The sequence below is a fragment of the Orbicella franksi genome, chromosome 3, assembly GCF_964199315.1.
Source record: "Orbicella franksi chromosome 3, jaOrbFran1.1, whole genome shotgun sequence".
NCBI classification, from domain to species: Eukaryota; Metazoa; Cnidaria; class Anthozoa; order Scleractinia; family Merulinidae; genus Orbicella; species Orbicella franksi.
Window position 1 is genome coordinate 29,132,914 of NC_138147.1, and position 26,830 is coordinate 29,159,743.

Sequence of the window (26,830 nt, forward strand, 5' to 3'; positions counted from 1 at the left end):
AGCAGTGAAGGACGTAATCAGACATCTGCTTTGCCATTGTTTTTCGAGTTAGCTCTTGTAGACGAATACGATGGGAAGGGTAATATTAGTGATGTTTAACGACTAGACTTTAGAAGTTCTCGTGAACATAGCCTTAAATTAGAAGTGGTACTTAACATATCAGTGTGAAATGTTTCTCTAGCAATAAGATAGCTATCAAGAAAGTTTTCCTCATTGTTGTAATTAAATTTAAAAAATTGCTTCAAGTCGTAAGTTTACAACTTTGAATAAAGATGAAAAGCAACAACTTGACATTTTTCTCCATTTTTCTTACTCATTAACCATTGGTCCTTATTCCAGCTTGTAACATATGAGTTCCTTTGTTTTGCAACTATAAACGTTCTGTAAATTATGATAATTATCAGCAGACGTCAGAAGCCTATGACCTAGGCTAATCATTAATGTCAATTTCGTGTCAAAGTCCCAATACTCTACCAATGAGCAAAGAAAAGCAGGCAAACGGTATAACAGTACAGGTTTTATTGCCATCACAATAACAACTAAGGAAATTTGTCTCTTCTGCTCCTAGAATATATCGGTGCAAAGGTGGACACAATCTTTACTCCTCCAAAAATGCTTACTTTTAACCTGCAATGAAGAATAGACAGAATTCCAGATATATATTAATAATAAAATACATGACTAAAATATCATAACCCTATCAGAGATCGAGTGGTAGCCTAGTAGGACAAGAAAGATTGTTAGGAACTTGAACCTTCTTATATCTATATTGCTCTTAACTCAGATGAATGACAACACTTATTTTACGATTCAAGCAAGCACCTTCTCCTTAAGCTAAAAAATAAGATGAGGTAAGACTGATTTTTTTTTTTTTTTTTTTTTTTTTTTTTTTTTTTTGCCGTGGTTACTCCAAATCGAACTCCTCACGCCTATTTACAAGACCGGTATGAAGATTAATACAGCTTGGTAATAGAGAGAGTATTAAAATGGCATTTTTTTAAAAATACACACTCACCATATAGAGTTCTTATTGCGTCAGCGTCATCTTGAGTTAATCTAGGCGTTCCTGTCTTTCCTGTGGGCCACATAGTAGAGCCCCGAACGTTGGAGTGCCCCAAGCCCAACGCATGGCCTATCTCATGTACAGCTACATAAAGTACGGATACAGATTCCTTCGCCCAAAACCACCACCCAGTCGTAGTACCAGTTTCAGTGAAATAGTCGTCTTCATCGAAATGGATTCGTCCATCAGAAGGAAAAAAGCCTTGTCCAAATATTGACCCTGGTCCATCAAACCGAACTTCACATCGTCTTTCACCAGGAACACCTGCATGAGTCTTTCCGCCAAAACTGAAGAATAAAATTATATAAAAACTCTTTCTCAAAGATTTTAGTAGAATTCTACTAGCAGACTATTTTATATGCTGTAGTCAGATTGGCTGATGACCTATCGCGCATTATCGCTAGCAGCCATTAGTGTCCATGTACAAGGGCTGTGGGTCGTTCGCATAATGAAACATTTTTCCGTTTCTCCAAAATTTCAGCAAAGGTCTTGAAACATCACTGGATAATTCAAATTTCATGAAGACTAAAGGGAGCAAATTCGCTGTGATGCGACCTCAAAACATAACAGTTGTTCAATAGACTGAGGTGGTGAGCCCGTATAAACAGCTGCAAGAGTCAAACTGTGGGGACAATTCCATCCCCGCGTGAGTTTCTAACGGGTAAATATTGGGACTTCTTTATTTCAAATAAATTTTAGTCGGAATTCTACAAAAACAGTTAGAATATTCGCTCTCAAATAAATCTCGAGCTTAAAATATTTTTATTTCTTAGGCTAGGCAAGTTTAAACCAAACCTCACGTGCTCCAAAAATTATCCCAATTTCAATCCTCCTTTGCAAAATAGCCAAACCAAAAGCAATTTAGTCTCCCTAACGTTCCTGGACTCATTACCCAATATATAGTTTTTCATTTTACACACTGCAGTAATAATAATAATAATAATAATAATAATAATAATAATAATAATAATAATAGTAATAATAATAATAGTAATAATAATAATAACAATAATAATAAAATTTTCAAAGGCTTCAGTGATGATATAAGAATGAAATTTGAGCTTGAAAATTAAGTGTGCCAAAGCTACATTCAAAGGAGGCAAACTGGTGAAAACCGAAAACATCGAACTCGATGTTGGTACCACCATACAAGACCTCGAGCAGGAAGGCACCTACAAATACCTTGGTGTGAATGAAGGAGATGGGATCCAACATGCCAAGATGAAAGAGAAAATTCGGAAAGAGTATTACCGTAGAATTCGCCTGGTGCTCAAATCCGAACTTAATGCTGCCAACAGAATTGACGCAATCAACACTCTTGCTGTCCCAGTCGTCACTTATAGTTTCAACATCATAAACTGGAAAATGGAAGAACTTATGAAATTAGACAGAAAAACAAGGAAGTTCTTGACGATGGCAAAAGTGCACCACCCAAAAGCTGACGTGGACAGGCTATATATCCCTAAAAAGGCAGGTGGAAGGGGTCTTGTACAATTAGAAATTACCTACAAAACAACGACAATTGGCCTAAACACATATCTTAACAACAAAGATGATTACCTCCTCAAAATTGCGAGGGATCACGACCGTGGCAAGAAAACAATGTCCATATACCATCAAGCTGCAAAATACGGGCGAGAACTCAGCTTACCAGAAGCTGAAGTGGCAGAGAATGAGCCAGCCACGACCTATGCCCGAAGGGTCAAGCTGAAAGCCAAACACCAAGCTTTAGAACAACTCAAGAGCAAATGGGAAGAAAAGCCTTTGCATGGTCAGTACCCAAAAAGAACAAAAGAGAAGGATGTAGACCAAGACAAAACCCACAATTGGCTGAGTACACCTGGCCTCAAATCAGAAACAGAAGGTTTCATTATTGTTGCCCAAGATCAATGCATTAAGACCAACTATTACCGAAACAAGATCCTGAAAGATGGCACCGACCCAATGTGCAGAATCTGTGGGCAATTTCAAGAAACAGTTGACCATTTTGTCTCCGGATGCCCTGAACTTGCCAAGACAGAGTACATACAAAGACACAATAAAGCTTCAGCATATCTCCACTGGACAATATGCAAACACTATAACATCAAAGTACAAGATAAACACTACGAACATGAACCAGCTACTGTGACAGAAAATCAAAGAGCGACTATACTTTGGGACATGCCAATCCAAACCGACAAGGAGATAAAAGCAAACAGACCAGACATAGTGGTGAAAGACACGAAGGAAAGAACCTGTCTGCTTATCGATATGTCCATCCCCACAGAAAGGAACACCTCCTTGAAAACAATGGAAAAACTCACAAAGTACAAAGGTCTTGAGATTGAAATCGAGAAAACGTGGGGAATGAAAACAACAACTGTCCCAGTGATCATTGGAGCTTTCGGGCTTGTCAAGAAGGGAACAGATTCCAGGCAATATTAGAATAACAGAGCTACAGAAGACCGTTCTCCTTGGAACTGCGCACATACTTAGGAGGACTCTATCCATCAAGTAATCCAGCAGACTTATGACTGCCCTAGGCTCACGGATTGAACTCGGCACCATAAGTTAAAAGCGGCAAGACTTCAAGGACTCATAATAATAATAATAATAATAATAATAATAATAATAATACCCAGCGTCGAACCTGATCTTGAAGTCAGCTTGGTTAACATCGTCAGTCTTAGTAAACTTTAAGCGTGGTGCTGCGAAACTCCAGTGTGCAAAAGCCCTTTTCATGACTCTAGCTTGATCAGCGTGTGACATATCCTTCCCGTAAGCGAGATAATACTTGAAAGAGGTTTTCCGCCATTACTTCCTGTCAACGAGTATCTCTTTCGGCGCCCCCCGCTAATGTCAACACCCGGGTCTCCACAACGCGGTTTCGTCATCTCGTACATCGTGTCCTCGTCCAGTTCACCTGTGACCGGCAAACCGAAGAACTTCTGAAAATTCTCCATCGCCATGGTTTCGTTATGATTCCCTGATGATCTGTTTGCTGCGATGTACTGGTATTTTGTCAGATAGTTCTGTAAGGATATAATAGGAAGAGCTGCTAAAACAGCCGTTAAAACAGCCTAAAAACCTTAAATCCCCTGTCTCTATTTCTTTGCTTAGTTTTTTTTTTTTTTCTTTTTCTCGGAAATCTTAAATTAAAAGAAAACTGCAAGTAGTGAAGTCTAAGGCATAGTAAGAAGATAAAAGGGAGAAGAAATGTGAAGCTTCATCTTGAATGAAACATTCAGAATTCTCTAAACAGCAGTGAAATAACCATTCAGATGTGTTAAACAGTTTGGCATGGAGTGAGTTTCACTTAAACAAAGACATACCAAGTGCCAAATACCTGTTTGGAATTTGTACAAGGCAGTTTATAATATGGCTTCTGATGATTTTGTAGCGAAAATGAAAGCCTGATCTTCATGGGAATTTACTTATAATACTTGCCGTTAAAACTACTAGACATATTTTAGAAAATAAATTATTCCCTGCTGTTGCGAATTGCAGGTTTTAATTCTTACGGAGGGTCTCTTCATATGAGCCTGGTTGACTGGGGTAAATGTTTTCGTCTGTTAATATGGCAAATTTCAGCCCGGTCGATCGTGATGAAAGTAAAAAAACACAACCAATATGTGCCAACAAAAAGTTGAACCATTCGCGATTATCGTAGTTTTGTCAATCTTTTTAACTTTAAAAAAAGCGTATTCAAGTACTTCTGTATTGGAGATGCATACTTGGCAAACTTAAGCCATCTTGGCCGCCCAGCTGTTTTGTCAAAAAAAAAAAAAAACATTTTGCCTCAGGTACCAGGCTGGAGTGTCCATATGCGAAAATTGTCGTCGCGGTTGCTGAGATCTCACTGCTAGCAGGGCGCGAAAACAAGAAGGGCGCCGAAGTGTGCCTTGAGCTCTTGGGCAACGTGTGATGGGCATTCGGAATTCTGGAAAATAAATGTCGGTGCTGTTATTTATTGCAGGTTTAAAAACCTTGTTGTTTGTTTGTTTGGTATTATATTTATTTTCAAACCTCTTCAGAAACACACCCCAAATGCCAGTGGCGGATCCAGACCTTTTTTTGTGTGCGTACACCCGCTTGCCCTGCCGTCTCTTCTTCCTTCTTTTTTTTTTTATCTAAAATAATACCCCCCCCCCCCGGGCCCGTCCCCTAGATCCGCCACTGTTAGCGAGCATTTTGCATACTTCTGTGGCGAAAATACATACAAGCATATTTCCTGTACTGCTGTGATAGCGAAAGCCATTTTGTCAAAAAAATAATTCGTCCTGGTAACTGGGTCATAGTGCTGATTTGTGAAATATTTGATCCCAGCTACCAAGATCACGGTTGTGAAAATGGACTGAAATCTCGGTAACTGGGTGGACACCTTACAGTCACAGCTTGTTATTTCAAGGGAAAGTGATTAATGAAAATGCGGATTTCAGTTTTATGACTTTTCAATGGGGCTGTCAAGCTTTTTTTAGTTTTATTTACTATTATACTTTTTTAACATCCTTTAATCTATATGAACATTTTATGAATTAAGTTTTTAAAAATATTTTAGCCCTTATTGGTGAAACATTTATGTCGATATTATTGTCCTGAAAAGCTCCTAATAGGTCGAGGTTCAATAAAGTATATAAAGGATATCACACAGTGGCACGAAAATAAGATTTTATTTTCGAATGGTGAATAATATTGTACGACCTTGTGTAAAATGTTATTAAGCAAAGGCACCTAATTATGGCCATTGTTATACATTATAATCACCATCCGTCTTCTCATTGGCTAAAAGCCTACAGATTATTCATTAATCTGCTAGCAGATTAGTGAGTAATCCGAGTAATGAGTAATGCATGATTTACAAGAGCAATGTAAAGTTCACGGACAGCGTAGTAAGAACATGGCTTGCCGGAAATAAACTGCGTTCCGTGCGATAATGCGTTTGTCGTTATTTTCATTAAAACAAATGTATAATAAAACTTTTACTAGATTCGGTTTTTGTGACATCCGAAATAATCAAGATCTCGGTTAGTGTTATCAGGCTCAGCCTTCGGTTTCGGCTGATAACACCTACCGTGATCACATGGTAAACGTGATCGTGGCACGGACAAGGGTAACTGATATTTTGATAATCGGAATATAAACGAGGTATTTTAATCTCTATTTTTTTTTTTTTGGCCTTTAATTTATCTGTTTGTGAAAATTTTATCGGCAAGTTAAATTTCTGTTGGTGGAACAAAGTATATCGTGTCATTTGAAATTTTTAAAAAGGTATAATATATACTTTATTTGCCGATTAATAAACGATCCCTTCAAGCGAAACAAAAAAGTAAGTTTCAGAATGCAAACAGAAAAATCTTCTGGATTGAAATGTGCAAATACATCGAATGCTCCATTGTTAGATATAATGGCAGTTTTATTTAACGAAAGAGAAAAGTTGAATTCTTTGGAAGTAAACAAGTGCATCTTACCAAACAAGATGAATGCACTTCAGTCAAAGAGCCTTGTTGTGAAGTGTAAGAAGTGTAGAGGGAACCTCAGTTTAACACAAAATGAGGTTTTTTAAACGTTTTGTCTTTTACATGCCTCATAGAAATGTCGACACCCAACGAAAATGTAACACAAAACGCCTATTTGAATAGCTGCGATATGACTTGATCTGACGACGTCTGAAAACGGCAAGACTTTTTCAGCCGGCTGATAACTGCATTATGTTATGAAGCCTGAGTCTACAGCTACTACGCATGTAAATTGAAAAGTTATATCCATACACACCTACACAAAAGTAGACTGATTGTATTTTATTGTTCTTACTGTATGGAGCAATTTCTGGCCCTTTTTTGGTATAAATAACAAAGTCACTTTTTAGAATGCTCACTTTTATCCAGACCTTGCTCCCGAAGTCAAAACAATGTTGACTGCGTAATATTTGTCACTTTTTTGGTTGGAGTAGCCGTTTGCGAAGATGGCCAAACTATGGCCTTGGTATGGATGCGTATAGATTTTCTTTATAATATCACATCAGTTAGTTAGGAATTATTAATATTATTTGGCAATTTATACTTTTCGTAATTAAAAGAGGCAACAAGTCTAATTATCACCTCCTCCTTGAAAATATAATACTGGGAGATTGAGATCATTGAGAAGTTCTATTTTCGAACCTTAATCGCCAAACAGAGAACATGTAAACTCAGTAACTATTTGTGTTTCGACGTTGGAAGATAGAGAATGCAGAAAAAAGCTCGATCCTACACTGTAACGGAAAGGCAAGCAGGATATAATCGCCAAGGAATTAACTTTTAGGAAAATGACGTTAAAAGAATATTTACTGGGAAGTAAGTTTAAAAAAATATTTACATGAGCTGGTTTAAGTTAGTTTGCACTAAGTCGCCACTCGATAGCAGCCAAAGGTCGAGACTCGATCGTGTCATAACTTTTACGTTGCCTGTAGCCTTTGAGTAAGATCTCTCAGCAGCTGTTAGTCAAAATTATCACATTGCCTGGGTTTACTTCATACCCTCTAGGTCTCAGTCGATTTTACTGTTTAATTATTCTTATTCAGTCAGAATAGGATTAAAGTTCTAACATGCAGGTGTTCTCTTTAAGAAATTTCTAGGCCAGTATGTATTATCATAGGACGGTATTTGGGTATCAGAATGGGTATATTGCGACTCAACCAAATCGTTGTATTGCTCTGGATCGGTATTAAAACATAAAATAATTTCTGGAACATTTATCAACGACAGTCTTTGAAGAGACACAATAGCTGTAAATTTTTTATTGTTGGCTGATGAAGTTCAGTCAAGTTGAACGAAAAATTCTACCTTTAAACCTTCTTCAGTTAGATTTTAATCATCTCTTAATATGATAGTGGCCTAGTTATGTGACTTTCATTTCAACCATATGGAGTTTGTGATAATCATGTGGAAGACTAAACTATATGTTGATCTGTAAGTAACCTTTTGTAAAATACGTTCGGAAATTTTGGTAATAAGCGAAACAGAACCGAGATATTCAAATGGTATATTTAACAAATAAATTCCATATTGTCGTGCGTCTGTTCAGTAATTGATCACAAATGCCGTCGAAATGTGGTAAGAACTAAAGGGTGGCACACGAGGTGATAGCCAAACGAGTCACTAATGTTCTTACTGCATTAATAAATTTTGACTTTTTCTGCAATTTATTACTGAACAGACGCACGACAACATGGAATCGACCTGTTTTATATATTTCATCGACACCAAGAACCAATCAAAATACGAGAAAAACTCGACTTATTATATGGCGTTCTTTAGTGCACGTTACGCAAAGTAGTAAGAAGTAAATGACGGTCACCTTGGCATGAACGAATAGAAGGGGAGAAGTAAATTTTAAATAAAACAAGTAGAATCAAAACTACATGTATTCGTTTTCTGTGAGGCTTTAATGAACCAGTAATTTTAATTACAGCTACATTACGCCAAAGACATCTAATTATTCTGGTGATTGCATAAGCCTGTAAATGTAGTTACCCTCGAGCTTCCATAAACCACCTGCAACATGAAGACGTACACCATAAACAATCAAACGACATTAGCGTAGGGAAAAAAAAATGCAAAAGACTGTAGGGGCTGGCAATTGATTAATTCAATTCCAAACTTTGTTTCACCGTTTATGTAACAATTTCAAGTAATAAGAAGACATCGATCTTTCTACCAAATGTTAGATTTATCAAGTTATAAACTTCGCTGAAAGTGTACTAAACCCCGGCAAGAAGAAGATTGGTTTTGCTGTGGTTGTCGGGCACCTATTGTCGGACAAAACCTCGGACAGCCGAGGAAAAGACTCTGAAGTCTAGGAGAAAACTTCGTCAAGCCAAATCCAGCTTATTCCTTCAATAGCAGCTTTCGTCTTGAATCTAGAGATCCATTTTTATCCAGATCCGTTTAATTTGTGGTTCCCTGACAAAAAAGGTCGCGATTGGTATTTTGCGAAGAAAATGGTGCCTGCTTTACACGTGCAAAATCCAACCTTGCGGGAAAACAACAACAACAACACTCCAAACTTGAGAGCGAAACCTTCGATCTTCGATGGGCGTAAAACCAGTCGGCATGTTGTATCTCAGGAGCCTTGTGAGCTTATGTTTTGACTGTTAACCGCTGCAATATCGAACTGCTTTAACTTGGCCAGGAACACCAGACGTCGGACAGCCGCCTAAATTCCATACAAACTCAAGTAAACACGGCTATTTTGGTTTGACGAATGTCAGAGGAGTTAGTGAATATTTTGTTGTTGTTATTCTCATCACAAATGAGTCACCCGCTCGGCAAATGTTTAGGCGTCCGAGAATAGATTTGATGTCCGACAGTTGGTCTTGTAAGTCAACTTACGTTACATGAGTAGTCCCGAAAAATGCCACTAAAATGAAATCAAACACTGCAAGTAGCTAATCAAAATCGAAGTAAGAATTTTGTGATGAAACTTAAGTGTCCGATAATAGGTGCCAATACTAAATTATTACAGGTTAAGAGCCAGATATGGTTTTCATTCACAAGATTTTAATACCATGTCGCGAACAAAGGAGTCTAGTCGAATAAACGCAAGTGGGGATGATGGTTTACAACAGTACGAGGTGAACCTTACTTCACACAGAAAGAATAAGCTTCTGCAAACATGCTCCAGTTTTTGTGCCTCCTATTTTGCAAGTTCCTGTGATCCTTGAGGATTGTTTTTGTTTTAGTTAGTCTTACGAAAGCTAGCAATGAATAGACTCAAGTCTTGATCATGCATGTTGAATATGTATTGAATATATATTACCTCACGTTCAGCAGTAGCGGCATGTTTTTTTGCAATTGCGTTTGACGTAATCGTTAGATCTGCAATAGTTTCTCCAACCGGGGCAATTCCGATTGTTGTCTTTACAGCCTGCAAAATGAAACAATCGATGCAGTTTGATGTTCTTCTTTAAATATTATTAAAAGATAGAAACGGTGCAGACTGAAAGTTGCATATCAAAAGAGGTTGAGGTGTAAAAGGTTCCATAAACAAACGTAATGTTTGACTTTCTTTGGTAGCAAAAAGTTGTATCAGTGATCGTATGAAGGCGATTGCAATTGAGGATCTACACTACTAGTATTACTTGAAAATCTCTTCAAACTGCACCCGCCTAAGGGCTCGTGCAGTTAAGTCATATAATGAAGGCAATTAAATGAGTCATGCACTCAGTCATATAATAATAATGATAAAACTAAACAAACACAAATCTCAAAGTTAGTAAACCGTACTGCCAAAGTCAGTCATTCCCTTCCACTTGATAATGATTGAAAATCATACCGTCGCTCCTCTTAACATAGTGAGGCCAATTCACTAGATCAAAGGACGGGAGTCGTTAGGTCTTTCTATTTCTGAAGATCATTTTTGACATTAATTAATTTCATTCAAATCCTTTTTTTGTATCAAAACATGATTTCATTACATTACTTACCACCTCCACCTCCTCCACCGCCGCCTACGCTTCCGCCAGCACCTAAAATGATACAATAATATTAAATGCATGATTTAAAAGAAAACGTTGGGTTTTTACCTTGTGGCAAAGGTAGCGAAGTGAGCTATCGTAAACGGACCGGTATATGAGTGTTGCGTAACTATAGTTTATGGGGTCGAATGCAAACAAAGTAATTTGTACTTCAGAATACAGGGCTGGAAATAACAGTCGGTCATCGGACATTGTCCGACCAAATTTTGAATATGTCCGGCCAATTTCACATTATGATCGTTAAAAGATACATCGTTAAAAGACTCGAAATTGCGATCGGTACGGTCGTCACTGCGGCTAAAATTTTTATCTTTGGCGGCCAAAAATTCTGGTTGACAGCCGAAATTATGTCTGCATTCAAAGGCTACCATAATGGCGACTACGTTTCTCTGTGTTGACGATCAATAACGGTTATTTTCTCAGACATTATGTCCTTCCTGAACTACATAGTGAAAGACTTTTGCTTCTCTAACATTCAACATAAGAAAAGAAAGCAATCTATCCTTTTGCTTTGCTGTAAAGGATTCCCTCACATCGGAAAACTTGCAAATGGCAGCTCGTATTTGAAATCGCCCTATAATGCATTGCAAACCCTTGAGCACTGAGAATGTCATGTATGCCTACCGATTGTGTCTCTTAAAATGCATGAATCCTTCACGGATATTACATTAGCTACGAACACAAAATTAGCGACCAAAAAAGTCGCATTGTGTTCTTTTCTGAGTAAAATTCCTACTTGATTGTTATCACTTAGTTGCCAAATGGCAACTCAAGATTTTTTTTTCATTTTAGGCCCTTGACTCTGACAGTTTGAGCCATATCCAGGAGCCCATAAAGCAGAAGTCTTCATCTTTCTTATACCCCCAAATAAAATACTCTTCAGAAATCGCCCTATTATCCACTACGTGCATTGCGATATGCTGTTACCACTTCATGTTTGTACCCTTGAGTCAACTTTGGTCAGGAGCCCAGCACTAGGAGTGTGCAACTCCCATACTAAGCCTATGTCATGGTATTTTTACAGAACGGTCTATTTTTAGGCTTCTTTTCCCACGAAAAAGGTCAGTTCCGGTCTATATGAGCGCGAATCGGTAAGGAGAAAAATGGCGGCATCAGGTGGACATGTCGACCTAATCTTCTGGTGAAATTATAAAGTCCATGCTTGGGATTGGTCATGGAGGTTCCTGGGGGTGGGGGGGGAGGGGGGGGGGCTGAATTCGCGGTAAATTCAAACTAAAAGTAGATCGGTCTGTGAAAACGCCGGGACAGGAATAATTGGGTTAGTTGTACACTAATAGTGATGGGATCCTGCTTTAGAGGGACACACTCAGCTGGAGCACATGTGCATTAGATACCATTTCACAGCTAATTTGCATATCACAGAGACGCGATCCATACTGTTTTTAACCAAGTATGATAAAAATAATATCATAGGATTGAGCAAAAGCACACTCGAAAACAGGTTTTTCAGTGAACGATTGAAAATCAAGAAAAACACTGCAAAGATTGAAGTAGATTTCTAGATGTACTTTGATTTCAGGTTGAGGTGAACTTTTTTCAAAGTGAGAAAACTAGTGTCCAGGTCAGCGTGGTCCCAAAGCTGACTGTTTCTCTTTAATGGTAAAATTCAATAGGAAACTAGGTTTGCTTGAGGAACATATAATCAGGAGATAACCAGGAGAGATCCGTGCAGTCATCTTGTAGATTAAGTCATATAATCATCATAAATGATAAATAAATCAAATTTAAATGCAGTTTTGAACGATTTGTATTGAAAATCTTTACAGTATGCCAATAAATTTTATTATGCTAATTAATTATGCTAATCAATTATGCAAATTAATGTCCGGTCAAATTGATAAGATGTCCGACCAAAATGAAGATTTGAAAGGACACATGTCCTGTTAAACAAGAAAAATTATTTCCAGCACTGGAAAATGTTGGCTACAATACAGGGTGTACTTTGAAAAAGGTTTTTAATTGTTCAGAAAAATAAGCTTTCATTAGATAGCAATTCATGAATAAACTGAAACATCCATTTGGCTAACGCACATTTCCTAATTTTCATGTACTGAATGCCAAGTAATGAAGAAAACCAGAAAATAGTAGTTTACTAAGATAGAAAAACTTCAAAGAGGTAATAATAAACCATCAAGGAGCAAGGATAGTTAAGGGTGGAGAAGATAAACACGGATTGCAAACGTCGACTTTGAAAAATGTAGGCTAAACTTTTCAAGGTGTGCAAAGACTGACGTGGCTGCTTTAAGGGTGCATTTGTGGTGATACAGTACTTTTACTAATTTCCTACCGTAAAGAGATCGAATGCCGTTGATGTCGTCAGAATGAAGCCTCATGTTAGGAACATAACCAGTGTAATAGGGGTACATGATGGCACCTCTCACGTCGGAATGTTTCAAACCGAGCGAATGACCAAATTCGTGGGTAGCAACCCACAGAAGGTTTGTTCCCCTTGATGTCCCATCAGTGTACGTCTCATCCTCGTCAAAATGAGCGCGGCCATCTGAAGGGAAGTAGGCATGGGCTAACACTTTGCCCGGACCATCAAACGGGCTTCCACAGGTGCGCTCAGCACTAGTGCCACCGTGCCTTCTAGTTCCGAAGCTAAGAATGGCAAAATTTGAAGATGAAGCTTACATGTAATTTGTCATAGACATAGCGTAGAGCACATTATTTTACAGTATTTATTATTATGCTGTAAATAAGTATTTATCAACTTCAACATTTATTTATTAATTTTTGTAAACTAGTTATTAGCTATTGACTTTACTTAGGTGTGCTCAATTCATTCATTCATTCACTCATTCATTTTGTCCCGCGGTTTGGAGAAAAATTTATTGGTCAAGTTCGATAAATCTAGATTTAGTATTGTCCGTTACCTTTAACCAGTCAAGACCATGTAAAAGAACATGCTGCTTATGAGGAGATGCAATCGAAGGTAAATTTTAATTGAGGAAATAAAGATAGTACCGTTTCTTACTAGGAGGCTGCTACGGCTCAATAACGTTTATTTGCAACTTTGCTGATCAAGCAGGGGAATCATCGCAAAGCATTTTATTGCTTGCCAAGAACTAGTTCTTTCCACCTCGTGAAACTATGATACTTACCTGATTTTAAGGTCCGCTGAACTTGGACTGTTTACTCGTCTAAAAGATAATGAAGATACATCCGCCCAGTATTTCAATGCTTTTGCAAATATACGATCTTGTTGATCTCTACTTAGATCCCGGCCATGTTGAATGTAGTACGTCAGGGACGTTTTCCTCCATTTACCCGATGTTGCGTAACGGCGTAAACGGGTTTCGCCAGCTTCGTCATCAGGCATGCCACAGCGTGGCTTCTTCATGAGATCTATCGTGGCTCCGTCCAGGCGACCAGTGACCTTCAGGCCAGCGAAGCGTTGAAAGTTGGTGATAGCTTTCTCCACGTCATGGTTACCGGATCTCGACATCGAGAGGTAGTGAAACTGGTTGAGGTAGTTCTAATGATTTGTCAAAAAAGGAAGAAAGAAAGAAACAGAGCCAAATAAAAGAAAGAAAGAAAGAAAGAAAATTGTGAAACTTTGGTCTTTTGCATGGCTTCTGTCTTTGGTCATCTAGAATTAAGTGATTCCATACATATCTATCGAAAAAAGCTAGTAGCACAATGGATGTATTTTTGTGCGATCGAATTTCCAAATTTGAATGTTGATTCAACTTCTAACGTAACCTTTTCAATTTCTTTAGAGTTACAGTCTTGAAGAAACTGTTGTTCACCATTGGACATCATTTTTAAAGCAAAACAGAAAGATATATACACGCACAGATGGTCACCCTTGCTAATCTCTAAATTTCAGCAACGGGTTCAGCACTAGTCGGCAAGACGGCAACTCTTGGTATAGCAAAGTTAAAAAAAGGCAAACCACATATATATTAATATGTACCGTTTGTAAACGTTACCAGTTCCCTTATTTTCTTACCAGCGCGAATGTTTCTTCGTCTTCTGCCTTGACAGTCACAAAAGCCGCGAGCAGCACAACCAAAAGCGGTAGAGACGACATTTTGGAGCAGAACTCCTTGCAGTAAGTTAGGGATTGGCCTGCATTTTTATGCCAAACTATATTTACCTTGTCACATCTGTTCAATTCATGCCAAGTGGTTTTTCCTTTCTTAAACAGTTGTGTAAAGGTGTTAAATTAAAACTTCGGGCTTACACTATGTTTTATTGGATTTTCTGATCAGCTGTTTACATATAGGGGAATATTTATTTTTCTTTTCATTTTTGAAACTGCTCGGGAAATTTTGATGTTTTTTTACTACTACTGTTTTTACACAAATTATATGACAAGGCCAAAGTAGTAGAACAACTTTAAGTAAAGTAGTTGTTTTCTTTCTTGATCAAGAGAAGAAAAATTCTCAGAGTCTGTTTGTATGTCTGATATTTATCCAGTCATTTTCTCTGTATAGCACCTGTAACAGCTGACTATCTCTTACTTGATGTCCCGTTTTTCTAATACCAAATATAAATTAAATTTTGATCCTCACGAAATTTAAAACTAAACCTGCCAACAAAACTACAATATAGTAGTCACTAGAATGTATTGCAATCTTGGTCAGTCATATCTTCGATGTCTATTTTTCTATTATCAAATAAAACTATATTCGTTTATGGTTCCAAGAAAAGAGGTATATACATAAGAATTAAAAAAGAAAAAAAGGAAAAATGATTTTACTTCAATGTTAACTTGAACTATTTTACTGTTTCAGTTTTGTCCGCGATTAGATGTTTGTAGGACATGTTGTTATTCCTGATGTCGAGGAGATTTCTTTCTTTTGTTTTTAATTTTGTTTGTTCTTTTTGGCTGCCTTTTTATTACTTTTTTAATCTTTAAGACGTGTTGTTTTCCCTCTGCCAAACCACCAGTACCAGCTAAATACCTTAAACATGTTGAGCCATAATGAAATTTATCAAATTTAATTTCGTGACGTCAACCGTCGATTAATTGGAACTTGTGAAAATGTTTAACCAAGAGACAAAACTTTCCCCCTGCTACATGTACTTAGAGAGTTTCATCAATAAAAAGATACATGTATACATCTCAGCTAGAGCGCATCAGCCAAAGGTCTCTCTTTGATAGCGAAGATGAGTGTTGATTACCATGCACACATCGTAGCATATTGACATACTGTGGAACTCTTAAACCAGCTGAAGCAACTAAATAAATGAGGCTTGCTACCTTCTTTCTTTTTATGAAATGAAGTCCGTTTGTAGCAAATACGCTCAAGGATGTAATACAAATTTAATAAGTTCTCTTCAGTAACTCAGCGTCAGGCTACATTAAATGCAATTTACTGCCTGACAAACATACCTCTTACACAAAGTAATTCGAACTATTATTCACCCTGTATACGTCCAATTTCGTATCCAAATTGCATGCACATGTACCACGGGAATGGTGTAAATTTCACTTTTTGAATCTCTTAAATGTTAACTCATGAACTCTCTATCTCTCGGGCAGAGTTACCATGTTGTAATTAAATGCGACGTACACCAAGGTTTGAGTCACTGAACGGTAAATTAGAGAAATTGAAGACCAATATAACAGAACAGATATATTTGGTTATCTTGAGCCAGATAGTAATGTTGTGTCTCTTCCTGTAATCTTGTTATCGCAAAGCAAAAACAATAAAAACAAAAACGAAAAATACACGAAAATCAGTTGCCCAAATGGCGTTCAAAACAATTTCCTTTAATATAATTTTATCACGTAACCTTTATTGACAAAACAAGTATCACCTTTATGTTATTTATACAGAGATAGATAGTGGCGTTTTTTAGAGCAAGTTATTTAACAAGGGATTGAATGCAATATCATCAGCTGTCCTAAACTAACATCAGTTGACATATAAACTCACTGCTCCACAAGGGAAAGTGAGACTGTTGGGTTGGAAGACATGTTGTCGCTAGTACTCTTTATAGTTTTAGGGGCGCTGGCCTTAACTCAGGCCAGGGATGATGAGACAATGGCAATGGTAAGAAGAGAAAACTGCTAGAGAATGTACTTTTACTTGCCCATAAAATATGTGTTTGCTTTGTTTTTGTTTTCTTTTTGTTGTTGCTGTTACGTTGTTGTTACGTTGTTGTTGGCGTTGGTGGTGTTGTTATTTTTTTTTGCCATGGTAAGTTATATGATTACATGGTCTCCTCTCAAACTCTTTTAGCTATCTTAGATTTTTTCCAAGTAGGCGACTCAGTATGTTGTCTGCTGTTGTTGCAGAATTTTCTCAACCAGTACCATTATCTGTCGACTTCAAGATCTGGAAATCACGACGTCGACTCAGCCATCAGGCATTTTCAGCGTTTTGCTGGTCTCAAAGTGACCGGTAGACTTGACAGTGCGACAATTCGTCAGATGAAGAAACCACGATGCGGCATGCCGGATGACGCAGCAGGCAGCGATCGAGTGCGACGTTACAAAATAGGTTCAAAGTGGAGAAAAACCCGATTGACTTACTACATTCAGTTTGGCCGGGATCTACCTCAAGGCACCCAGGAACGCATCTTTCAGAAAGCTTTGCAATACTGGGCCGACGTGTCGGCGTTGTCTTTTTCAAGAACTAACAGTCCTGAAAGAGCGGACTTAAAGATAAGGTACATAATTATATAATACTCAATTATTTTACATTTTTTCTTCTGCGCTTCACAATTTATCTACAGTTGCCAAGTTTCTTTCCCCCAACCTGTATTTACAAGTACACATTTTCTGTTCGCTTGACGAATGGCATGATAAATTCCGCTGTCGTAGATATTGTAATGAGCTTATGCTGCAAGGCTGTAATTTCGACAAATTTGAATTTCAAATTATGGGGAAAAGGTGGTTTTACGCCACCACTCACAAGGATATTTCTAGGTCTGTGTATTTATGATTTTGAGGTATTGATAATGTCCGAAGGGAACCTCTTAACCTAGTTCTCCAAACAAAGCCTGTGACTGCAAAACGTCGAACAAATGGTACCTTTGAAAACTATGCGCATGGTAAAATATTCTGATGCCGGTTTTAAATTGTGATTGTTAGAATAGTAACAAGTTGTTGTTTCATTTCAGTTGTTCTTTTCATTTCCGTCTAGTTTTGGATACAATTCTCATGGCGGGGTAAGGGGTGAAAGGAGGTGCGGTTACCCCTTTGACGGTGCGGGAAAAGTTTTGGCACACGCTTTCTTTCCACAAGACGGTCGCGCCCATTTTGACGAGGCTGAGACATATACAGATGGAACGTCAAGAGGAACTAATCTACTATGGGTAGCCACTCATGAATTCGGGCACGCACTTGGTCTTGATCATTCCGATGTACGTGACGCCATCATGTATCCATACTACACAGGATACGTTCCTAACATGCGGCTCCATTCTGATGACATCGCAGGCATACAATACTTGTATGGTATGTTGCACAAGTTTAATGTGAAAACGAAATATACTACTCGTCATTAACTAGAGTCGAATCCAGTTTCAAAATTACTCCGACACCCACGAAAGTTTTCCCTAACGTTTTAGAAAAAGTCTGCCGGTTAAATATTAAGCTTCATTTATTGATTAACACGATTAAACCCCTACGTTAAAACCCTACGTTAATTATTTCGAATGATCTTGCAGCTGGTAACATTTAATTTCCGCCATGTTTTGTTTAACAGGTTATGGAAACGGCGGAGGTGCAAATGGTGGTGGTGGCGGTGGTTGTAAGTATCATCTAAACAATGTATTTTTGTCTATTTCCGTCGTTCTCCAGCTTCAGAGGCAGTAAGTGATTCATTCGAATCATTCAAGGAAAAAAATCTGCATAAAAAGCTGTCCCCCGCATAATGCAAGCTCGGTTTTGTTTGAACCCATATTCCTTCGCTGCAAACTGACAGAAGTTCCCTGAATGTTCTGATCTGCTTATTTGGGGATAAGTCATGGGGGTGCAGGGGGTTGGAAGGTGGGAGGGGGACTTGATAACTAAAAAGAAAAGAAAAAAAATGCGGGATAGCCGTTTTAGATTTTGCAGCTAGGAAACCATAGGCTCCTGCTACCTCTTAATCTGTATCATCCTACGAATTTTGACTTCTAAGATGTATCCAAATCGCCCCCGTCAGTATTGTCTAGAAGAGATTCCGCTATTTCCGGAGTGGGGAGGGGTGGAGATGAACACTTCTTGACGGGTTTTACGGGGCATTGGTCGACCAGCACCCACTTCACACACAGGTCATGTCTGCAGAATTACTTATCTTGATGGATCACGTCTAGGCCAGACTTTGTAGAATAACATATCCCCTTATAGTTCACGCTGTTGTTTTGGTTCTTTCTTAGTTTGCGAAGATGGAAATCCGCAATGCAACCTTTGGGGGTATCTCTGCTACGAAAATGACTACGTGATAGCGAATTGTAAAAAGACATGCGGAAGGTGCTGAAGGTTAGGAGCTAGTTTCCTCGGAGACGTTTCTTAATTTAACACTCTTGCCAAATACACTAAGAGCATTCCGAGTGATCCCAAAGTTCGTCTAAGGGGTTCCTGTTCCTTATATTTACACCCTTTTTCAGACCCACGGAATAAAGTATATTATAAATGTTCCCAGTGAGCCAAAAAAGGCTTCGATTTGCCTAGAAGTTTGACAATGAATCGCTTTATAATCTGAAGATCATACCCTGTTAATGTTCTTCTGAGAGCGCAAAAATTATCGATTTCAGGCCAAAATGGTCAGAACGTATACCATACTTAACACCAAAAAGTGTCAAAATTCCCTTAACCACATCCTCGCCGCACATACATGAACTTCAGATTATATGGGGTGGGGGATGGGAGAGGCAGGCTTGCAAGGTTACGCTCTAGAAACTTATTGGTCTAAAACATGAGAAATGTCCCTTTGCGGAGCTATTACAACCACAGTGATATAATAAGTCTGATTTTGTACGTTTCTACCGTTTCACAGCTCAGTGAAAGTCAATGGAGATTCTTCGCAACAAAACGATGTCTTTTCCAGATCAGCAGATTTGAAACATTGAATAAACGATCGATGTATTAACAATAGAGATGTTTCTTTATTTGTTTTATTGGTATTTCAAAATACACACATACATTTGCACTGTGGGATCTTCAAACAAAAAAGTGCAGGGGATTGGTTTGCTGTTTGCTTAGCAGGCGTAAAACAGGGGAGAGGGGAGAGCGCGGATAACGCCTACAACGAAGACCAGTTCACAGTTTTTCAGGTTGATATATCACGTGTACACACTAATAACACCGCTGATGCATAAGGTATGACGTCATCGAATCCGTCACATCCGGCTAAGAGTTTTCATTATTTCATAAAGCAGAATTACGTCGAGTACATATAAGATTCTGATTGTACTCGAGAAATTATCTCTTTCAGAAAGCGCATAATCGTTTAAACCTGAAATCTGAAAATCAAGGTCAATGTTGCCATGGCAACATCACCTACCTAGTTTACACTTTTCACAGAGCCAAAATAAAATGCATCTATGGTACGTCTGAAAACATACAGCATATAATGATGCCAGAATCGAACTTCTTAATTAATTATACTTTCCATGGGACAAACAAGAGAAATAGCCTAATAATTGTCACTGTTCTTCATGTGATCTTTAATCCAGTCCACGAAAGAACTTATGCGAGTGAAAACCGAGTAAGTTTTTCCGGCAGGACATCCAGGAATTCCCCAGCTCACTGCACCTCTCAGAACAAATCTCCCATCCTCTGGACATACAAAAGGCCCGCCACTGTCACCGTTGCAACCGCTGATGGGGCTGCTCCCGCCAAAACCAGCGCAAAGCATTGATTGATCGTCAATGGGTTGAAAGAATGAATTTCCCTCGGAGCAAGTTGAGTAGTTAACCGTAGGCATCTGGGCTTGCTGCAGCTTTTGGGCTTTTGTATTATTTCCGCTTTTTGAAAATCCCCAGCCTTAAGAAACAAAACAAAACAAAAACAAAACAAAAATCAGAACTTTGAATTAAATCCCAGAAATCCATTCGTTTCAATACATGGCTAGTTTAACAGAATCAATTATATGTGAGGACATAACACAATCGAACACTCGACAGTTGAATTAAAATAAATTAAGCCTTTCTTGCCAGTACAATTTCAAATACGTGTGTTCAACCCCGACTCCCCCCCTCTTCATTCCAGCCTTCCCTGCCACCACCCCCCCCCTCTCAGGTTCCTTACCTTAACAGATAAAGAAGCCTAAGCTGTGTATTACACTGTGATAAAAAACGACGGGCATTTGAGAACTGCCTGCTGCTCGGCTTAGACTTCTTCATTTGCTTTATGATATAGATTTTACACGCCGCGAGTAGAAACAACAAAATAACGAGATCGACAAACTGACGCAATTTAATACCACAAAAGTGCTACATGCCTCTTCCTCAATACTTTCTGCTGTTTCACAGAGAGCTCCATCACAAATTTCTTCAAATAATTTTTTTTTCTTTTTTTTGCTATCTCTAACAGAAATGTTGACTAGAGAGGTAACGTGACGAAAAACAATAAAACACGCTTTTTCTATGTTTCATACTCTGATAAAACATGGGTTTTTGACCCATCAGAGCGCGCGCAGGGTCCTATCTATATTATAATCAATTATATCCCATCCAGAACAAAACAAAACAAAAAAATAGATATATATCTATATATAAATATCAGGCATTTAAGAAAAAACTTTCTCCGATTATCCGTTTCTGCTCGTCTTGCGGCTGTATCGATATTGTTGTGAATCTTTAAATTTACCGCAAGATAGTAACTGTACCTCCTTGTAAGTGGTTTTTCTTTACTTTAACGACATGTTTTCTTGACGATAAATACACTCATGTCTCGACTAGAAGCCGTGATCGATCTCTATTGGTAAGAAGTAAGAATAATATACTGCTAAATGCAGCGTTACCTGTCAAGTAGCACGCGGTATGGACGGCAACTCTACTGTCCTGTTCCGGGAGACACACCAAACCAACACCCTTGTTAAGGACCGCCGGCCTTGACAGTCTGATAAGTGCGATGTCGTGACCATAGCCAGAGTCTGTTTGATATCGCTTGTGAACGTAGAGCTGTGAGATTTCAAAGTATTGGTCTGTGTCTTCCCGTTTCGTTCGATCATGGGCGCCTGCCAAAAGATAAGTTTTTTTAAATTTTTTTTTTATTTATTTATCTTTATTTTTAATGTAAAAAGGTACAGATATAGCGTGACTGAATCACACAATAAAATTAATTACAAGTACTGTCCCGGAATCATAAACAGCTGGCAAAACTTGGGCTTCTCCTAGAACTGGATTTATTTAGGATAAGCAGTTATTTTTTTAAATGTGTATCCCGATGGTACCCCGGGAAAAGAAGTTATATGGAAGCTCTTGACGAAATACCATCCCCCCCCCCCCCGGCCCGACGAAAAAAGCAAACAAGCAAACAAACAAACAAACGAAATAAAACCAAAGACAAACAACAACAACAAAAAAAGCAAAATAAAAGAAAAATCTTCACTTCCTTGTGTATCCTTTTCTGTGAGACGAACCCAATAAAGTTAAAAGACATAGCCAAAGGTTGTCGATGACAACCACTAGAAGCCCACTTCGTTTGAAGAAAACAAAACTGCATTTACCATAAATTAAAAAAAATAATAACAATAAAACGGTAAGGAAAAATCCAGGAATATATACATACAAATATTGCTTTCAATTTTGGTTTGTTTGTTAGTTTCATCTCTGTTATATTTTTGTTTTTGAGTGGTTTATTGTTATTATTATTATTATTATTATTATTATTATTATTATCTCTACCGTATTTTTGATATACAAACCTAGAACTATTCTATATATCCTTGGATCTGGTGAGAACGCCAAACAGTGAGCTGCTGTTACGATCCACTCCGAGTGGATTAGGGAACCTCCACATTTGTGCTGCCATTTCGCATCTTTACGATTTTTCACTTCGATCATGGCTTGCCAAGGCCAGGAGTGAGGAAAAGCTTCCTCTCCACCAAGTACGCGAGGTAAAGGAGGCCTTTTGCCACATTCTGTAAAACAGATATTCCTCAGCACAATTTATCCCAGCAACGCAATCCAGCCATTCTTTCATTTTACTATTTTGTCAAACGTAGCTTTGAGAAAACAAACGTAAACTCGATCCGCAACGCCACAGTTATTTTGGCTCTAGGTACGTATGTGTTGGTGTAAGGGAAGAAAAGAAAATTATCTTTAGTGTTGTCAAGCGCTTCAAAAGGCGTTGTGCACGATGGAACGTGCACATATAAAGAGCCGATAGCTACTCTGCACCCTGGAGATGCAAATAAGAAGTTGTGGAAGTGGATAGGAGGGGTGGGACGCGCAGGAGTTGGTTGTCGATTAAATCCGTTCAGATATTCTGACTACTATGAATATCGCTAGCATGAAAATGGGCTTCATAACTTAGGAGTCATCAATTCCTCTCAGAAGGTCTGCATAGCATTTTACGAAAGTCTGAGAATGGTCAAAAATGTGGCTGACAGCTAAGAAACAATGCGTTATTTAAGGACGTTCGCGTGAAAATTTCCAATATTGATTTTTTTTTCTGAGACTTTTACCACTGTAAGATGATGAGTTAGTTATGACAGAAATGTCAAATAATAATAATAATAATGATAATAATAATAATAATAATAATAATAATAATAATAATAATAAAATAAAATAAAATAAACTGGGACGGGGATCATCCGAAAGAACACCCATGCTAAATCTGAAAAAATCGGGCTTTGTTAGCGAATAAGGCCACAGTGTCTGTAAGCCCAAAAATATTGCAATTAGATCTTTGAAGTGAAATGTTCTTTTCCAAATATTGCTTAAGTGGACCTATTGAGTGAATTTAGTCAACTGGTGAGGTAATCCTTAAAGAACAAGTTCGCATTTAGCGACCATAGTGCAGCCGCAAAATGGCAGGATTCCATGTCCCGTGGACTGAAATCTTGAATTCTTGAACTTCCCATATTGATTTTTTGTTCATTTTTGGACAACCTGGAGATTATTGTAAATAAGATCTGTTTCTAGAAAGAAAAGTAGAGGTCACTGAACGTCCAAGATCGTTAAATCCAGGCAAAGCTATAGCAATCGCCATCTGCCGTATCACTGTTAATTACTTAGCGCGCGCTCTCATACATGACGTGGCGTGTGAAGTTGCATACGCAATAAGGATGCGCAGAAACAATTAGCGCGAACGTCCTTAACGCATACACTCTTTCTTTTTTTTTTTTTATACGAATATGCTCTATAAATATATGGAGGCTGATATTTGCGAATTTTTAAGAATATCTTAAGGATAAGCCCGAGGCAAAGATTTGAAAAGAATGTAATTTTGTGTGCTTAAAGTTTGAATCCCATAAAATTAGCTTCCTTTCTTTAATTGTCAAAACTAGCCAAAAAGCAGTAAAAACAGCACTAGCTAGCACATTTCTGAAAGAGTGTAGCTTAGATTTGAGATCTGCGAAATTTAGTGTTAGGTGATACTTTGGTAGAAATTTTCATTCATGGCCGAGTGACGTTGAAAATTAGTTGTTCACCGAGATCTCGGCACCTTTGTGCAGCACCTACTTCCTGGAGCTAGATTAGGATAGTCTGCTGCCGAATGTTTTCACTTGAACACTTATTCTTCTCATACAAAATACTCGGTAATTCTGTACAACGTTTTCCCAATTTTCAGCAAAGCGAATTTTAGCGCGGAAAGGTTGGCCTGCGAGCAGGCTTTTTTCGGGAAAAGAAAGTAGGAGAGGAAGCCTGTGCGATTAGCCTGCTTAGAGGCTAGAAAAAGGTTTTAACATTCAAAAGAAAATAAAAATATATTGGAAACTGATAAGGTAGACAACAAAGTCAGGGTCATCTATAGTCACGTAATATTAGATAATAATTTCACTCAGATAAAAGAAATGTTCGCAAAGGCAAAGAGTTCAAAGCAACTTGACTAGAGATCTATGGCCTCGAAAGTTAAGTACAGTTCTAATACAAAATACAATGCCTAGTAGGAAGTGACGTATCGTGTTGATAAGTTATGTGAGCTGGTTACAGCGCGGTCAACTCGAAGGCCTGCGGTGAATGTGCTTACGTACGTTGGTCAACGTTAACCCGAACGTTTACGTGGACGCTGTTTTAAATTTACGTTAGCAATGTTAACGCTAATTGTAATTTAATTACGACTTGCCCGGAATAAATGAAATGCAGTCGTAAACCTTAGCAAAAATAACAATAGTCTGGTGTAAGATGACTGCAAATCAACCATGCGCAACGGAACTTCGATCTAGTTTCACTAAGGAAATGCAAAACACGAATGACAAGGAAAAAGAAGGGGGAAGGCAAACTACGAAATAGTCAAGCTATCATTTGCCGGTGAAGTTTGAAATATCGCAGTGGTCCATTAGCTAACTAAAGGCAATCGAAACTGACCAAATGTAAAGACAAATACACAAACCTTCAGAGGCACGGCACGACAAAGCCAAGCAGATTAGAATAACTGCTACGTGCATAATGCAACCGTTTGTCTGTATACCGAGAGATGCGGTGAATGCTGCTAAACGGCAGCACAATCAAACAACTGTTGCTGCCTTTTTACGCCGAAATTGCGGTATGAGGTGCTTAGCATCAACAAAATGATGCCTCTGTCTCGAAAGTCAACATTCCATAGGCGTGACAAACAAAACATGACGTAATGAATCGAGCACAAGTTAAGATTTGATGAATGGGATGTCTTAACCGGAGAATTCGAGGAACCATGGACCACACATGTAGAACTGTGGGACCGTGGAACCTGTGAATCCTGCAAAACCACACGCAGTCGATTGTAAACGCTATTAGCTATGTTGTAACGTCTTTCAAAGTGATTAATTCTTTTGACAAACAAGTGAATTAATGAATTACCTGTAGTATCGCTCTCCATTTTCTGTCATGTCCCTCGTCTCAGGCACGTTATACGTAAATAGATTTATGGACCTAATGATCCCAATTAAAATTCCCCTCGCCTCCAATTCACTACAACGTTCACAAGTTTTCCAAGGGAGATGTTCTGTTTTTCCATAATGGTGTATTTAAGTTTGCTCACCACATTCAACAGAGGAAACCGAAATGACATAGCTTCACTTCAGTTCGATCGCGTGACTAAAGCAACGCGAGATACAAAGGTCATAAAATGTCAGTTGACACGCATGTAAAATCAGTCAAATAATTAATTAATTAATCAAAACAAACAATAAAATGTGCTAATAAAATTAAAAATCCAATAGTAAACAAGAAAACTATGACATCAATAACTGTTTACTGTCTCCTCTTCGGTTGGGCGCTCAGCGGTAAGGTGACAGGGCCGGGAGCATGCGACAGAACTCATGTTCCAATTGGTATTTTTGAGACTCAATTAACTTATGACGTACAAGGAGTTTGTCTCGAAAAAGTCTGACGATTGTGTAGAGACATGAATGATCACCGCGGCAGTTACATAACTGCGATGATCATTCATGCCTTTATATCTCTCTCAGCAGTTCAAATATATATGGTCCTTCATATGTTGATTTACAAACTGAGGATTGCTTTCTTCATGTTCTTAAGAAGCTTGTACGCAATCTCTACACTAAGAGCTACTTAAACAGCTTGCTCACGAGCTAGCTTTTTAGTCGAAATGACAATGCTTCGTTGGTACCGGAAGCGAAGTCATGAACTTTGAGAATTAGTTTGTTGGGCCGGGTCAGTGGCCATCTGAATAGATCTACCCCGCATTCCTCTTCAGTGCGTGCAAATAATAGATACGGAGCGGCGAGGTTGGGGAGGGCATTTTCATGCATTTGCTCTATTTTTGTCCACCCTGAACTCGACTCGGCGCCATTATTGGTTGGAATGCGAGAACGGTCTATTAAATAAGCCAGCCAGATAGGTATTTCTGAACTCGTTCATTGAATGCCAATTCATCTTATTATTGTCTTATTTTGTGCTTTATTAGGGTCAGTAAAGATAAATGCTTTACAACCGTAAAGTATGTATGTAACCGTAAAGTATGTAACTATAGCTACATGCAGTCACAGTAAGATTGTATCTTACTGTGCATGTAATGTATGTACATAAATAAATAAAATAAAATAAATAAATATACATTTGTATAGCGCCATTTTCCACTAATTGTCCTTGGCGCTTTACAATATTTTAAATTTAAAATCGTGAGTTTACATTATGTGCTTTTTCGAGTTGGGAACTACATAAAAGGGCAAACCTCTCCAACAAGTGGT

At 38.2% G+C, this 26,830-nt stretch overlaps 4 protein-coding genes and 2 pseudogenes across 5 annotated transcripts in view; 2 read left to right on the top strand and 4 right to left on the bottom strand.

The window, feature by feature from the left end:
- Positions 1-7, bottom strand: part of LOC145481891 (uncharacterized) — a 1,053-nt pseudogene extending 1,046 nt beyond the window's left edge.
- LOC145481889 (lactadherin-like) overlaps positions 1-26,830 on the top strand; it is a 490,145-nt gene that overhangs the window by 257,148 nt on the left and 206,167 nt on the right. The gene's annotated exons all lie outside the window — the stretch shown is intronic.
- On the bottom strand, positions 915-4,139 carry LOC145481892 (uncharacterized; annotated as a pseudogene).
- On the bottom strand, positions 8,404-14,620 carry LOC145481879 (matrilysin-like). The gene is made up of 6 exons (XM_081460441.1): positions 14,536-14,620; positions 13,685-14,058; positions 12,868-13,181; positions 10,509-10,550; positions 9,842-9,949; positions 8,404-8,577 (listed from the first exon to the last, which is right to left on the bottom strand). The coding sequence occupies exons 1-5, from the start codon at positions 14,614-14,616 to the stop codon at positions 9,849-9,851; spliced, it is 912 nt and encodes a 303-aa protein (XP_081316567.1). The 5' UTR covers positions 14,617-14,620; the 3' UTR covers positions 8,404-8,577; positions 9,842-9,848.
- Positions 16,477-19,609, top strand: LOC145481878 (matrilysin-like). 2 transcript variants are annotated; one of them, XM_081460440.1, is made up of 6 exons: positions 16,477-16,588; positions 16,834-17,207; positions 17,684-17,997; positions 18,248-18,292; positions 18,903-19,005; positions 19,523-19,609. In XM_081460440.1, exons 1-5 carry the CDS (start codon positions 16,511-16,513, stop codon positions 19,001-19,003), a joined length of 912 nt encoding a protein of 303 aa, XP_081316566.1. In that variant the 5' UTR covers positions 16,477-16,510; the 3' UTR covers positions 19,004-19,005; positions 19,523-19,609. The 2 variants fall into 2 exon arrangements, with proteins under 2 accessions (XP_081316566.1, XP_081316565.1); XM_081460439.1 differs by lacking the exon at positions 16,477-16,588 and having other exon boundaries at positions 16,738-17,207.
- Positions 19,617-25,219, bottom strand: LOC145481884 (elastase-1-like). The gene is made up of 4 exons (XM_081460448.1): positions 25,033-25,219; positions 22,397-22,612; positions 21,491-21,706; positions 19,617-20,511 (listed from the first exon to the last, which is right to left on the bottom strand). The coding sequence occupies exons 1-4, from the start codon at positions 25,085-25,087 to the stop codon at positions 20,162-20,164; spliced, it is 837 nt and encodes a 278-aa protein (XP_081316574.1). The 5' UTR covers positions 25,088-25,219; the 3' UTR covers positions 19,617-20,161.

Bases quoted from the DNA above. Each gene is read 5' to 3' on its own strand.
- LOC145481884 (XM_081460448.1), bottom strand. From the start codon at position 25,087: ATGCACGTAGCAGTTATTCTAATCTGCTTGGCTTTGTCGTGCCGTGCC. The intron at 22,613-25,032 runs GTTTGTGTATTT...TCTGTTTTACAG, and splicing joins GTCGTGCCGTGCCTCTGAAG to AATGTGGCAAAAGGCCTCCT. The intron at 21,707-22,396 runs GTTTGTATATCA...ATCTTTTGGCAG, and splicing joins GATATATAGAATAGTTCTAG to GCGCCCATGATCGAACGAAA.
- LOC145481878 (XM_081460439.1), top strand. From the start codon at position 16,753: ATGGTCTCCTCTCAAACTCTTTTAGCTATCTTAGATTTTTTCCAAGTA. The intron at 17,208-17,683 runs GTACATAATTAT...ATTTCCGTCTAG, and splicing joins AGAGCGGACTTAAAGATAAG to TTTTGGATACAATTCTCATG. The intron at 17,998-18,247 runs GTATGTTGCACA...TTTGTTTAACAG, and splicing joins AGGCATACAATACTTGTATG to GTTATGGAAACGGCGGAGGT.
- LOC145481879 (XM_081460441.1), bottom strand. From the start codon at position 14,616: ATGTCGTCTCTACCGCTTTTGGTTGTGCTGCTCGCGGCTTTTGTGACT. The intron at 13,182-13,684 runs GTAAGTATCATA...TGCCATTCTTAG, and splicing joins TCAGCGGACCTTAAAATCAG to CTTCGGAACTAGAAGGCACG. The intron at 10,551-12,867 runs GTAGGAAATTAG...GTATCATTTTAG, and splicing joins CGGCATTCGATCTCTTTACG to GTGCTGGCGGAAGCGTAGGC.